Source organism: Acinonyx jubatus, chromosome C2 (genome assembly GCF_027475565.1).
Source record: "Acinonyx jubatus isolate Ajub_Pintada_27869175 chromosome C2, VMU_Ajub_asm_v1.0, whole genome shotgun sequence".
NCBI lineage: Eukaryota > Metazoa > Chordata > Mammalia > Carnivora > Felidae > Acinonyx > Acinonyx jubatus.
The window spans coordinates 65,513,420-65,528,374 of record NC_069384.1 but is presented as its reverse complement, the minus strand read 5'-3'; the positions used below and the strand labels follow the sequence as shown (position 1 = coordinate 65,528,374).

Genomic DNA, 14,955 nt, shown 5'->3' with positions numbered 1-14,955 from the left:
CTATGTTTTAAAACATCTGATTAGGGGCACCTGGCTGGCTCAGTCGAAGAGTGTGTGACTCTTGATCTTGGGGTCTGCGAGTTCAAGCCCTATGTTGGGTATAGAAATTACTTAAATAAAAACAAGTAAGCAAGTAAATAAATAAGTAAATAACCTGATTAATATTTTACTTAAATGAACTTATTCCTAGAACTATGAAAGTTTAAAAACAATGTTTAAAAGGATAAGAATAGGACCATACATACAAGACACATACATAAAAGTCATTCTTAAGGCAGCTTATTGCCAGAAAAAACTTAGACCACATACAACTGTATCTGTTATTTGAAAGAGAACTATTAAGAGAAAAAAGTCTGAAACACTGTTTTAATGGGAAGAGTATTCATTTTAATTATGCTCCAAGATGTTACAGAGCTAGAAATTAACAAATTTTGGTCGGTATAAAATAGATTTATTGTCAATATTCAATCATTAATACAACCCAAGTGAATGAAACATCACTTCATACAAGGCTCAGATACTCTAAAATCTATCTTCACACGTGTACTATAATATGATAAATACTTAAAAATTATAATGCAAGGAAAAATATTACAAAAAAAATACAATTGCTATAGACCCTTGCATGAATATTCTTTATTTTTAAAGTTCTGCCTTAGGGAATAATACCATGTTATACATCAGAACCAAAAGTAAGCTACATTCCTTGAGGTTACAATGTTCAACGATGCACTAGATGTATTCTAAAACACCATGTCGGACAAAAATCAAAAGAGAGACAAAGAAGGCCTTCAATGATGTTAAGAAAGGAAAAAAAAGAGAGGAGTAATAATTTTTATATGCTGATTTCTGCTGGAATGGCCTCATTCAACAATTTATACCACTGTAGAAGATAGGAAAAAGAAGGGAACCAGTCTCAGCTTTCCATAAAGGATGTCCAAATCAGCACAAATTCAGGCAATTCTAAAAGGCACTGTTCCCAATGCTCTCCACTCTTCAACCCTGTACAGGAACTCGTCCGATATCCATGTTTTTTTTCCTAATTTCACAAGGGCTTACCAAGTATACATTCTGTTTTCTATCATCCAACAGCCAAACCAAAAGGCATGAAGCAAAACAACACACTATCAGTCAAGTCAGCTCGAAAGACACAAATTTTCATCGGAGTCTTATATATTGACTCCAATCCTCAACTGTGTGGCAATAAGAAGTTTTAAGATTTTTTTTTCTGTCACTCATCATTGATTCGCCTGTTGCCAAACTTCTTGGCAGCAATACCAGGAACTGTTGGGAATCCTTGGTGAGAACAAAACGGAGGTGATCAGTGAATTCGTATAACCTATCATAGTGGGCTTCTACAGGCAGACAGGAAGACTGCCTGCATTCATTTCAGAAGGGGAGAAAAATGGGGCAAAGATTAGGTAAATTTGAAATACAGCAAGGTATTAATACTGTAGTAATAACAGGGAAGGAAATGCTTATAGCCAACCTACCTTTGGGGAAGCTTCTGGCATAAAAATCAAACTTTCTCTCCCATTATTCTTGAGCTCTTTACTTCAAGAAAGGCAGAACACCACTTAAACACTTTTCTTCAAAGGTAGGGAATTTCTTTTTGAAATTAGCATTGGAGAAAGGAAGAAAAGATAGGGAAAGCTCACTCAAAGAGGTCCTCAAACATGCGCTGTCCCATTGCTATGTATGCTTCCTTCTCCTCTGGTGTCATCTGGGCCACTAGCTCTGGCCGCTGGCTCACTTCACTGTAGGAGAATGGTCGGCCAGCCACCATAACAACGGGGTCATCTGCTACTTCCTCAAACTCATCGTCCTCCTCGTCGTCCTCGTCCCGATGATGTACTGCCACAGCTGCTGGTCGAGGTGGGGAGTCATCGTCTGACTCACTGGTCTCACTCTCCGAGTCACTGCCATTGGCAGCAGTGACAGGAGCAGCCGCCCCCACTGAGCCTGCTGTGGCAGAGGGGGTCTTCTTCTCATGAATGAGCAGTGCTCGCATGACCTCCTCGTTATCATCTGGCCCTGCACGGCCCTCCTCACGCTCCTGAAACGCATCTATATCTATGCCACCTGGAAGGAAAAACCCAGAAAATCAATATCCTTAAATATACAAGGCATTCCTTTATAACTAATAAAATATGTAATATTTTAATATTTAAATACATTATTATAAAGTAACACAGACTTCACTGGTTCCAGTTTTTGAACAACTGTCCATAAGAGATTCAAAATGTTTCTCACAAACTGGAATTTAAGTAGCATGGTTTAAGTGCATGGGTTCTAAGAGTAACACAGTCTGGATTCAAATCCTCATTCTTTTACATGCAAGCTACACTGCTTTGGGCAAGTTTTTAGTCTCTGAACTTTGGTACCTTTTCCTGTAAAATGGAGTGATAAAAACATCTATCTTACAGGGCTTTGGATAAGAACAAATGTAATTATGTCTGTGAAGGAACAAGCACAGTAGCTGGCAAAATAGGAAATCACAAACGTGGCTTCTCATCTTACTTAGAAAGTAAAAGCCAAAAGCTTTACAATGGTCTTTAAAGTCCTACGTTATCTGGAACCCCTCCTGCTCACTTACTTACCTTTTCTCTTTCCCTTTGCTCATTCTACTCCTGCCATAGTAGCCCCCATGGTATTCCCTGCACATACCACACTCACTCCTACCTTAGGGCCTTTGTACTGCCTGTTTCCTCTACCTGGGATATTTTTCCTCTATGTATCTACATAGCTGAATCTTTCATATCTTTTATGTTTTCATTCAAATGTTGCCTTCTTTTAATTCACCCCATCCTATACTCCCAATGCTTTCTTCTTTTCCCCATAGCACTTATTTTCCAACATACTAATTTATGTCTATTGTCTTTGTCACCTCCTTTCCCAGGATGTAGGTTCTCCACAAGCAGATATTTACTTTTTTTATTCAATGATATATTCCATGCACCCAGAATACGGCCTATCACTTCTTAGGCACTGAATTAATATTTGATGAATTGGTGAATAAATGCAGCTTTATTTTTCTGAAACAAACTAAGGGTACTTTGAACTCTTTATAAAAAGGAATCTAGTCTTAGGAACAAAGCTCCTCTCACCACATACCTATCACTTTGTGTACACATCATGAAAAATTACACATAAAAAAATTAAAGAAAAACATTTGTATTCTGTATTCTGAATACCAAATATACTACCATTTAAAAAATATAAAAGAATTAGGGACACCTAGGTGGCTCAGTTGGTTGGGTGTCCAACTCTTGATTTTGGCTAAGGTTGTGATCTCATGGTTCATGGGATTGAGCCCCACATTGCAGAGCCCACTTGGGAATTTATCTCTCTCTCTGCCCCTTCCCCTGTTTGTGGGTGCACTCTCTCTCTCAAAATAAATAAATAAACATTAAAAAAATTGGGGCGCCTGGGTGGCTCAATTGGTTAAGCGTCCGATTTCAGTTCTGGTCGTGATCTCACGGTTCACGGGTTAGAGCCCCACATCGGGCTCTGTGCTAACAGCTCAGAGACTAGAGCCTGCTTCAGATTCTGTGTCTCCCTCTCTCTGCCCTTCCCCTGCTCACACTCTGTCTCTCTCTCTCTCAAAAATAAAATAAACATTAAAAAAGTTTTTTTAAATAATAAAACATAAAAGGATTAAAAATATTCTTTGGAACCTAACTCTCTGATTCAAATCTTGACTCTAACAGTTATTAGCTGTATGATTTTGGCCAAGTTACTTCATCTCTCTCTGCTTCAATTTTCTCAAGTATAGAGAGGGAAAAAATAATAGTATATCGTCACTGGATAATTTTTGGGATTAAGTGAATATCTTAATATCTGTGAAGCCATTAGAATAAACTTGGCACTTGGATTAGTGTTATCTATCATCATCATCAACAACAAAAAGCCCAGAAATGGGGCACCTGGGTGGCTCAGTCAGTTAAGTGTCTGACTTGGCCTCAGGTCATGATCTCATATTCACGAGTTTGAGCCCCTCATTGGGCTCCACACTGACAATGTGGAGCCTGCTTGGGATTCTCTGTCTCCCTTTCTGCCCCTCCCCCAACTGTGTATACACGTATGCTCTCTCTCTGTCAAAGCAAATAAATAAACTTAAAAAAAAAAAAAAGCCCAGAAATGACCAACTCCGGCCATGAATGAAGTGAAAGCATCTTCTCATTAACACACTAGGATGGATTAGTGTAACCCTGGACAATTTAGAAAGTGTAGAACTACTGAGAGAAGAGAATAGGCAACTAAGAGACAGAAAGGGAAACAGGAACTGAGAAGTTAAAAGTTCAAGTTAGAGAAAGTTCAAGAAAAGTTCAAGAAGTTCCAAGTTAGAGAAAATAGGCTTCTGGTATCATGGATGTAAAAATGAGAATTAAAGTCAACCTTCACTACTTTAAAACACTGCCGAAGGCTGAGGCTCCCCCCACCGCCCGCAGAGCCCTTACTGCCAATGCAGTATTTCGATAGGAAAAAGAAGACAAGGAATTGTCTCTAAAGCAATCATTGCTTTGATAAGAATTTTCCAATAAGCCTAATATTATTACCAACATAGGATTTTGATTAATGTTTAAAGTAAATATAAAATTAGGGGCAAAGCAATTTAGTTTCATAAACTAAATAGTCACATCTAAAAGATTTATGACAAGGGTCTTGAGAGGTTTGGGGGAAAAAAGGAACCATTCTGTTACAGATGAAGACAGAAAGAAAATAAGGATAAATGAGCAAATTTCTGGATGGTAAAGTAGAAACACTAGTTCCAAGCACAGTCTTATTTAATAGAGTTATAAATTACAAAGAAGATGTATATAACAGGAAATTGTCAAGTTCACTGATGATGCTAAGCAATTCTGGATGCTTAAAGGCCAAACTAGTGGCAAAAAAAACACACATAAGAGGAGCTGAAAGTTGTATACATGGCAGAAAACTGGCAGATTTCTTTCTATACTGGCAAGTGTAAAAAATCTGCCCACTAAAAAATAATCTAAAAGATACTGAAAGACCTGGTCCAAGCTATCTGATACAGGGCAAGGGAGGGTCTTTAAAAATCCCTGCACATGTTTCTGAAGTTGTTGGTCTTAATATGCTTCTAGACACAGAGCAACAAGCATCAGGTAAAAATCAGGATACTGGAAGTAAAACTCAAATCATTAATGATGAATCTATGCATGGACAACATATTTTGTTCTGGTCGCTGGATATTAAGTATATTATGGTTGGAAAAGGCCCAGAAAAAGACAATTAAAATAAAACAAAAAATGTAGATGAAGGTGGAATGGGGGAAGAGGACTATTTATAAGGAAAGCAGCTTTCAGTATACTAATGAGCACCTGATAGAATCTATAAAATTCTGAAAGATATTAAAATGACTTGAAGTCCGAGGAAAATTAAGTGTTGGACAAGGGGTGCCTGGGTGGCTCAGTCAGTTAAGTATCCAACTTCAGCTCTGGTCATGAGCTCACAGTTCATGAGTTTAAGTCCCCCATAGGGCTCTGTGCTGACAGCTAAGAGTCTGAAGCCTGCTTCAGATTGTGTCTCCCTCTCTCTCTGCCCATCCCCTGCTCACACTTGGTCTCTCTCTCTCTCTCTCTCTAAGATAAAATAAACACTTTAAAAAAGTGTTGGACAAAGAAGACTCACTTCACACTCACTAGACAGAACCTATTCTGTCATAAAACTTAAAGAAGACAAATTTAGACATCTTAGTATCCTATTTTATATAGGAAAAAATATTGACAAGTCTGAATTGGGTAAACTATGACTTTTTAAAGGACTTTATGATTCAAATTCTATCATTCTAGGAACTGAACACATCGAATGTTAAGCTTGTGAGACTTATTTTATTCAATTTTGTTTCTAAGTTCAAAGAAAAGGTTTGGTAGCTTTAAGAACAGGCAGGAGGCCAAGTTGGAGAAAACGAGATTCCTCAGTAGTTCACAGCCTCACTCCTATATAATCTAAAACAATTTGAATCAAAATAACTAAACACCAGAGCCAAGCTAATCAGCAGGAAGGAGCTAGAGAGTGCCCTATCGTTCCCAAGGAAAACTTTTTTTCCAACTAGAATTCAAACACCAAAGAGAATCACAGTAGAGGTATTACCTGATTTTACCATCACCACCCAACTCCACACTACTTTTTTAATTATTTGCATACACAGTATGCTATAATTAGTAAAGAAATGCAAATCATAAAGGGAAAAGAAGTTAGAGAAATACCAAAACACAAGAGGTTTTCAGTTACTGATAATTCTTTACCATTACAGAACAATACTCAGATGATATGTTAGAAATGATGCATAACCTGGGAATAGAATCACATAGATTCTAATGCTGATGAAACATAACCAGAGGTACAGACTCCTTTTCATCTCTGCTTCCCAGTTTCTGAGTAATCTTTGTCCAGTCTGAGTCTTGTATTTTCTATATACTCCCAAACATCACCACCCAAAGTCTTTGAATCCTTAAAGTTTTAAAAAGTAAAATGCCGTAATTTTCAAACTGCTGGTTATCATGTAATTTTCAACCCTTTACAGATCACTGAGATTTCTAAAATCTAATATGGAGTTCTGTCAATCTTCTTGGATGGTAAGAATCCATAATCCTTTACTCAGGTAGCTTCTTTTTATATATTTCAGGTAGTACAAACTTTTATATATTTCAGGTAGCACAAACTCCTTAGTGTTCATGAGGAGACAACATATAAGAGTCTGGACTAGTGTATAGTTTTGGCTCCCAATTCAGAGAAATAAAAATGCAGAAGTTAGGGCAACAAGAGAATAAAGAAGAGGTGAATTTGTCCACTTTGAACATAATAGCACTTTTCCACAAAATTAAGACAATGAAATGGTAATTTCTTAAATCTGAAAATGGAGATTTAAAAAGGGTCTACTTATCATTTCAACTAAGTTGAAGGGTAATACAAATATATATTTGTTGGTTTTAATGCTTATTGCTGAATTTCTTACTTCCTGCTATAATGCACGTTTTGTAAAACAAACATAACGAATTACCAATAAAACTAAGAACTGCCCACTAAGTCAAGTTCATTTTCTACTGAACCCAAGATATTCATTTTACTGACTTCTACTCTTACCTTCCTTCATCTCTTCAGAATTATATGCTCCTTGGACAGTGCTCTCTCTCAACCAAATGGGTCTCTCTTTGGCAGATTTCCCCTCTAGTGAGGCTCGATGATCTTCTTGGTCATCCATGTTAATGACAACATTCTGAGTGTATAAGTCCTCATAGGAGGGACCTTTGGTGGCCCATGCTTCCCGGTGGTGCCCACCTGCCAGGCCAGCAGCTCCAGCAGTGGTTGCTGCACGGTCCTTGCTATAAAAAAGATTAGAAGAGGGCAGAAAGAAGAAAAAGTAAAGTTTTGGTGTTGGAAAACAAGTGCAGTTGCGGGGGGAGGTGGGGTGGTTACTGAAGAATTACAAATAAATGCTATCTAGCAATCATGCACACATGCTTAAACAATTCTGAGAAAACTCTTATAACTCAGTGTATCATATTTGTATTTAACTTCCTCAAACACTAGATCATCTGATATATATACAAATTAATAAGGTTTCATAATTTAAGATATCTCAGTAAATCTACTTAAGGAGAAGAGACAATAATAAAGGTGACATAATCCACTTAAAGACACTAGTCTGGCAAAAATCCCTGTTATACCTTTCATGAGTACTTTGTTTAAAAACAAAAAAAAAACCCAAACAAACAAAACATGTTACATTTTTAAAACACTTTCTCACCTGAACCAAGAATGATTCAAAGTGATCCTGTGTGTTTTTCCTCTTTGTGTGCCGAGAAGCTAGCAAAGTATTCTACAAAACCAGCCTCAACTTAGAATTAATGTTCCCCTCTTGCTATTCACCAAATAAGGCATATCACTATGCACAATTAACTTCTTTTCTACTGAGTTGTATCTTTCCATTTCTGTACCTATGCTGACTCTTGTATCCATCCCCAACCATTATTTCTACCCTGCAGTAACCATGATCTATTTCTCAGTCTATTTTGTTTTGCTTTTTACCTCTGCCACCCATGATCTTCTTAGCCTGTTCCAGGTCTGATCATTCCTTATCTTTCTCTAGTCACTTATGTTATCTCCTATTAGTTAAGTTTTCAGTCTTTCTGCTATTCCCTGTTTTATCTGCTTGTTTCACTTTCAGTCCATTCCACATTCTTTTGAATGTACTTGATTGTGTGTCTAGGCTTATGCCTGGTCTTTCTCTGCCTGCTACTGATACTTTTTTTGCATCAGCTTCTATGCATAGATCTCCCTCCATCTCTGTTTAGAAAGCTATGTTTTATCCCTATGAACTATCTTCATGTTTCATGAACTACCTGCTTATTTAGTGCCTGCTCTGTATCTTTTGACACCTTTTGCTGTATTCCCTCAAGTATCTATTGACTGATTCTTGTAGCCCATTTTTCCTTTACTTCTCTTCCATTTTCCTCTGAATCTCTTCCATGGATCCTAGACTGTGTGGAGCCCTGTCTCATCTCAGCCTAATGAACACTTCTTCATTGGCTTTATGTCCTGTATTTCTCTCTCTCAGAAATCATTCACTATTTTCCCTTCTCTTTGGTCCTACATCATTTCTGCTTACTACATTGCTCTTCTTCCTGGGCCCGCTAACATCTACTTGAGTTTTTTGTTTGTTTTGTTTTGTTTTGTTTTTACTACATGCTTATGCAAGATTTCTGTGATGTAGATCTCCATCCATGTATCTGCTTGGCCCATTACATCTCAACCTAGGAACACTGTGTCTAATCACCCTCTGGAAGTAATCATGGGCTTATTCTATCCCTCCTGTTCTCCCTCTGGATATTTACAAGCTCACTGCCACTTTTGCTATCAAAAAAATGTGCTCTTTCCAGTTGTCCAAACCATTCTGATCCGTGCCTCTGGCTGTGCCATTCTGTCTCACAGACTTTGTCCCAGTTATCTGCTCTCCCACTCTGACTCTGGGCCTACTAGGCATCTCTCTGTACCCAATCCGTCTATTTGCACCTTGTAGTTTAAAAGTCTTGTTACGGTTGCAATTAACTGGTTTCTTCCTACCTTTTCTTTCTTACTGCATTCATCTAATGTTACTTTTTGCACTCTTTACTATGTATGTCTCAATTTAATCCATATCTGTTCCTAGTCACTCTCATAGCTATCTCCTTCCTAGTTCCATGTTGTCTTCTAAAAGGCTATGTCACTGCCTTTGCTATAATCTGACTCTGCTTGCTCTGGTATAGAAGTTGCTTTTTGAATTTTGGTCTCCCTTGTGCATATACTTTCCTTTCTCATCTCTTCTCTCTTCTCTGAATACAATGATCTTCATTTATATGTTTCTGTGCTCCCTTTATATTCTGACCCTCTCCTTTCTCACTTAGTTTCCTGGACTCCTTTTAATGTCTCTTCTGTCCTTAGCCAAAATCCTTATCTTGCTGTACTGAGCCGGTCTGTCCCAAACGTGCCTTCCTGAGCTAGCCTTATGCCTTTTCTGTCTCCACGCACTCAATTTTTCTCTAGCTCTGGTCTGGCCAACTATATCCCTGCCCTTATCTGTCTCCTTCATCCAGACTCTTAGATGACTTACTCTTTCTGAAGCTATTGTTTCTTGCTATAAAATCTAGAATACATAGTATTCATCTATGCTCTATCTTTAGCATTAAGTCTGAAACCTATCTTCTGAAGGTCAACAGGTATTCAGTACTTGAGTAGAGAAGAACAAGAAGAGTGAAGGAAAAGAAGAGGACATTTAAAACAAATATTAGCAGGAGATTACTTTTAAAAAGTCTTTGTTTTCAGTACTTCATTGTAGAAACTAAATATTGGTTTTACTCCAGTTTGAAGCAGGAAGTATTTGACCACAAGTTAAACCAATTTTTAAATTTGGAAAAAAATTTTTAAAAGGTATTTTTAACCAGAGAGAATTGACTGTACAGATTTTTATCTCTACCTTCACCACAGTTACAGACAAATCTAAATTATCAGCAAATGTGACACTAAAGAAAACCCAGATGAGACAGGTAGGTTCACCTCTTCTGCATATTTAAATTTCGTCTATGGAAAAAATGTACACATTCTACTTAAAGATGACAAAAGTGACAATTCAGTTTTGAATCTTTTTACATTATCTAAGAAATTTTAGAACTTTCAAGACATGTAACTCACTCGGGTGAGGGAGGACTATTATTTCAAACTAAAATTTTAAAGATCTTCAAGGTGACTGTTAGGTAACAGATGACAAAAAAAAGAGATTACTGAAAAGAATTCCACTTAAGAAAGACAGAAAGACTTTAAATATCACCAATGGGTTGACTTGCTAAAGGGCTATAACCGTCCATCAGCTCTTAGGTTAAGTCTACCCACAGCCCTTCACAGGGGCCTTCGGTTTTCTAACCTGGGGATAAGCTAGAATTTAGTTGGTTACAGATCAGTAACCAAACTAAATTGTCTTTTTTTTTTTTTTTTTAATCAATGAATTACTATCATCTCTGAGCGCTCATGCCACTCTACTGATGTTTCTTTTCTTATGCCTAAGGCAAAACAGCTCTTACAGAACCGTTATCCTCCAAAACAGATCCTACAGTACAGAAATGCTAAATCCATACCCCTTTCAAGATGTCATATCCAGGCAGTGGAGTTTGTCAAATGCGTGGTGAGGCCATCTCCACCGGGGTAACACCTTTTAACCTAGTTCCAATGGTCCTTCTCCTGACCACATGGAAACAACTGGACTTAGTTCTGGCTGGCAGTTCCAGATATCCCATTCTATCTCTCTTGCCTGCCCCCATTTCTGCCTTTCTTCTCTAGTGACCAACCTGTTGGAGAGCCTTTCCTGATCATTTATTTCCTTTATTTCCTGATCCTTCTTCATCCCTGAAGTAACCATCATTCCTAAGGAGAAACCAGGTGACTAGATACAGAGCTGCTGTTGGGCCTCTAGCATCACTGTACCACTAAGATTTGTCTCTGGTATGGAGTGAGGGATATCTAAATAAATGTCCTGGAATGGAGGTGAATTGCAGTAGGAGGGGAATATTAGAGGCATGATGTCAGTGGTGGTGGTGAAAGAATGCTATCGTAGTGGGAAAGCATCTTCATAAACAGGAAAATAACTGTACAGAGGAGGAAGCACAAGAATAATCTGCAGATAGAATTACATTGTGTAGAAAACAATTAGAGAATGTTGAGGTATATTTCAACATGAAATAACACACAGGCTTAGAAAATTATGATTTTGCAAAATCAATTTGCCTCATAGGCTTCTACATCAGAGTTACAGTATTACAGAAGTCAACAGAAAAAGATATACAAAATAAATACTTGATAAGAGACCAAAGGCCAGTAACAAAAATTTAAGGCTATCTGTGATGTGGATGATACTAGTTGCCTACCAATTGTGGTTTCTCTCTTTGCTTATTGGTCTTATTCAAATACAGATGGCTGTTTGCTCCAAAGGACTCAGGGGCCTTCCCCAGCCCTAGGAGGTAAAACTTAACTAGTCTAAATACCAATCATGTGATCTCACTACCTTTGCCAGATTCTGGTTTAGAAATATACACATAAATAATTCTGGCTAGTGAGATGTTAGGATAGAGTAGGATGAAGGTTGTCCTCTGGGAAAGCCTTCTTCAATCTTAAATTAGGACACCAGGAAGAAACAGTCTCTCTTTCTACATTTGGACATTTTCTTCTACATGTGATACCTATAAAGACACAGCCATCTTAGGCTAGCTCCCCTCATGGTTCCATGAGGACAACCAATAGGCCGAGTACAGCAGAGTATAAACATAGATCCTTGAGGATATAACCGAGCTGTGAAATTAATTGAACTGTACTACGTCAGCACTTCTGGTCACACTAGACAGATTTTCTTACTGAATGTTCAAGCTACTTTTTGTTTGGTTTTCCATAATCACAGGTAAAGGCATCCTAACTGATCCATGATGCCAGACTAGAAAATTAGTAACAACATATAAATACAAAAGTTTCTATACAATTGGATTGTTTTTTAACTATCCAAAAGAAACTCAATTTGCTCAGGACTCCAGAACTGGCTTTTCTATAACGTTAGCACCAGAGCATATAAAATACTGAGAGCACTCCTGAACAGCATACAGTTATAATTGCTATGCAAGGGTATAAACTCTAAGCCCTTAGGTGGACACTAGAAAGAAGAAAGAAATGCGGTAGAGTAGGAAAACACCCCCTAACTCCAATTCACATTTATGATTTTCTTATAAGAATATAAACCACTTTCTGCAGTATGCCAAAACTAAGGTTGCTTCTGTAATTCAAACATTAAGGTATACTAATAAAAACAGGGAGCCACAGTAAAAAGTATTAACACATTAAAAAGAAGGTATTATCTCATATGTCACACCTACTATACTTTACTTTCAAAGAAGTTGCATCGAAAACTAAGGAAGGCAAGAAATGTATGGTTAAAATGCTTCAAAGAAAAAAAAAAGCTGGGGCACCTGGGTGGCTCAGTCGGTTAAGCATCCGACTTCAGCTTAGGTCATGATCTCATGGTTTGTGGGTTCGAGCCCCACATTGGGCTCTGTGCTGATAGCTCAGAGCCCGGAGCCTGCTTCAGATTCTGTGTCTCCCTCTCTCTTTGCCCCTCCCCTTCTCGTGCTCTGTGTGTGTCTCTCTCTCAAAAATAAATAAATATTTTAAAAAGCTTAAAAAAAAAAAAGAAAAAACAAATGCCGTATTCTTTAAAGAACTTCATCCTTCAGAACTTGGCTAGGAAAATTCAAATATCCCCAAGAGGCACCACCAATTTAGGATTAGCTAACAACTGGCTGAGTTGCAGCAGGTCAAAGCCGAGTGAATAGTTGAAGTCAAACTTGACTATTTAAAGATTTTGCCTAAGGCCCACACTGCTCTGCATTCAGTACAAACAACTTTCATCACGGGCACAATAAGACAAATATGGTAGAGCTGAGAATCTATGTAACATGCATCTTTAGTCTCCTGGGTAGATTACTTACTCACTTCTGCCCCCCAAAGTACAGGTGGTTAAAACAAGGGCAAACTTAAAAGTGTTCTTCATAAGAGCACAGGGCCTACATTCACTCACCTTTGTTTTAAGGCTGGTATTTCTGTGGGTTCTGGCTCAAGTATTTCATAGGCTAAGTTCACATCCTCTGTTTCCCGAAGCAAAGCATAAATGGGCTCAATTTGTTCATTAAATCTTGCCAAAAGTGTGCGTGCATCTTTTTTGGGCATTGCTGATTCATCTTCTTCTACCTCTGTATGGCAAAAAGTACAGCGGAAAGTTCCTACAGAGAAAACAAAAGTCTCAGGTCAGGCAAGATAAATTCTCAAGACTAGCCTTTAGCAAACAGTTTATATCTCCATCCCCTTCTAGCATGTTATTATTAAAACCTTCAAATACAGAGAAGTTGAAAGAATTTTATAGTGAACATCCCCGTGCCCACCAACGAGATCCTACAATCAACATTTATCATGTATCTTTCCATCTATCATTTTTTAAATCCATTTTAAAGTAATTTCACCTTTAAATGCAGCACAGCAAAGTTTTTAATCATATTTCTAACATGTTTACACTTATTTTAACTTAAAACCAAAATCTTTACAACTGACCACTGAAACCTGCACCCTTCTCCAACAGCCTTCCTTTTGCACATTACAAACTGGGGCCTGCATTATGAGGAAAGCCAGGTAAATATCTAAAGCCAAGTCTCTAGGCATCCTGTACATTGTCAGAGGCTATTTCTTCAAACTTATTAATCATTTGTATCTAACAAATTTAACCTATCCCTTTCCAAATTAAAGTTCAAGAAGTCTTTATTTTTCTTATTTCTATATCCCTCACATTGAACTTGTAACTAAATTAGTAGTAATTCCTTAGAATTCCTTAGAACATCTCAGATTTTTCATTTCTGCTGTCATTTCACTAATCTAGGCCCCCACGACTCAGCCTGAAATAGCTGCCTTGATCTGGTCTTTGGCCCCCCCACCCCCACCCCCACGTTCTTGGCTCTCCAACTCCAAGAACTTTTGTCCTATGCCACCACTTTTGTCCTCTCATCCCCTGCTCTTCTTAAAGTCTATCCAGTGTCTGAATTTCTAAAGTCCACAGCATCCAATCTAAATTTCTCATCCTAATACTCAAACCCTGTATAATTTGACCCCAAAACATCAAAACCCAACCACAGTCCTTGACCTGCCAAGTAAATTCAAACACTTGAGAGATGATATCCTAGACATTAATATTTATTTTATTTGTATAGTGCTTTCTGTATATAAAATGCTTTCGTGTACACTTTTTGATCTTATACTAATTCTCTAAAGTGATATCAGAACTGAGGCTCTGAGGAGTTTTGTGACTGGTCTGAAGTTACACAACCAATAAAAGTAGTTACAGCAGCTGTTGTATATACCTTGTACTTACTAAATTATTACCAACACTGTAAGGCTAGTGTAATTATTGCCCATTTAAATCTAAAATTCAGAGATTCTAAGGCGTTAAGTAACTCGCTCAAGATCAGACAACTACTAATTGTGTGTAGGGGGCAGGATTCAAACCCAAACTATTATGCTGAAACTTATACTCTTACACTACATAACAGTCCACACCACTAATCCCACTTGGATCTCTAGTTTGGTTCTTATCCCCAAAGCCAGAGATATGCATCCTTCATTTCTAACCCAATTTACTTGAGGGATTAAGAGAGATCACCTATGTCCTTAGTGCCTGGTGCACAGTAAGCACACAAACATTTAGTTTTAAAAAGCTCTGTATGTGATTGATACGTAACCCCTCCAACCCCTCTTTTCCTGGTAAGGAATAAGTAAACTAGGCATCTCTGCCTCAACATAACACTAGATCCTACTGACATATTTCAAGTAGAATAAGTTTCTTTGCTGCTCCTCACACACAAACAGCCAATATCATGT

The 14,955-nt window shown here is 37.8% G+C and overlaps 1 protein-coding gene across 3 annotated transcripts in view; it reads right to left on the bottom strand.

The window, feature by feature from the left end:
* Window positions 1-621: 621 nt before the first annotated feature.
* The window catches only part of GTF2E1 (general transcription factor IIE subunit 1), a 35,619-nt gene continuing 21,285 nt past the window's right edge, over window positions 622-14,955 (bottom strand). For all 3 annotated transcript variants that reach the window (XM_015072761.3, XM_027060936.2, XM_015072762.3), the window contains exons 3-5: window positions 13,112-13,313; window positions 7,108-7,346; window positions 622-2,082 (exon numbers count right to left, since the gene is read on the bottom strand). In XM_015072761.3, coding sequence (XP_014928247.2) covers window positions 1,655-2,082; window positions 7,108-7,346; window positions 13,112-13,313 — 869 coding nt within the window. In that variant the 3' untranslated portion in view covers window positions 622-1,654. The remainder of the gene's footprint in view (window positions 2,083-7,107; window positions 7,347-13,111; window positions 13,314-14,955) is intronic.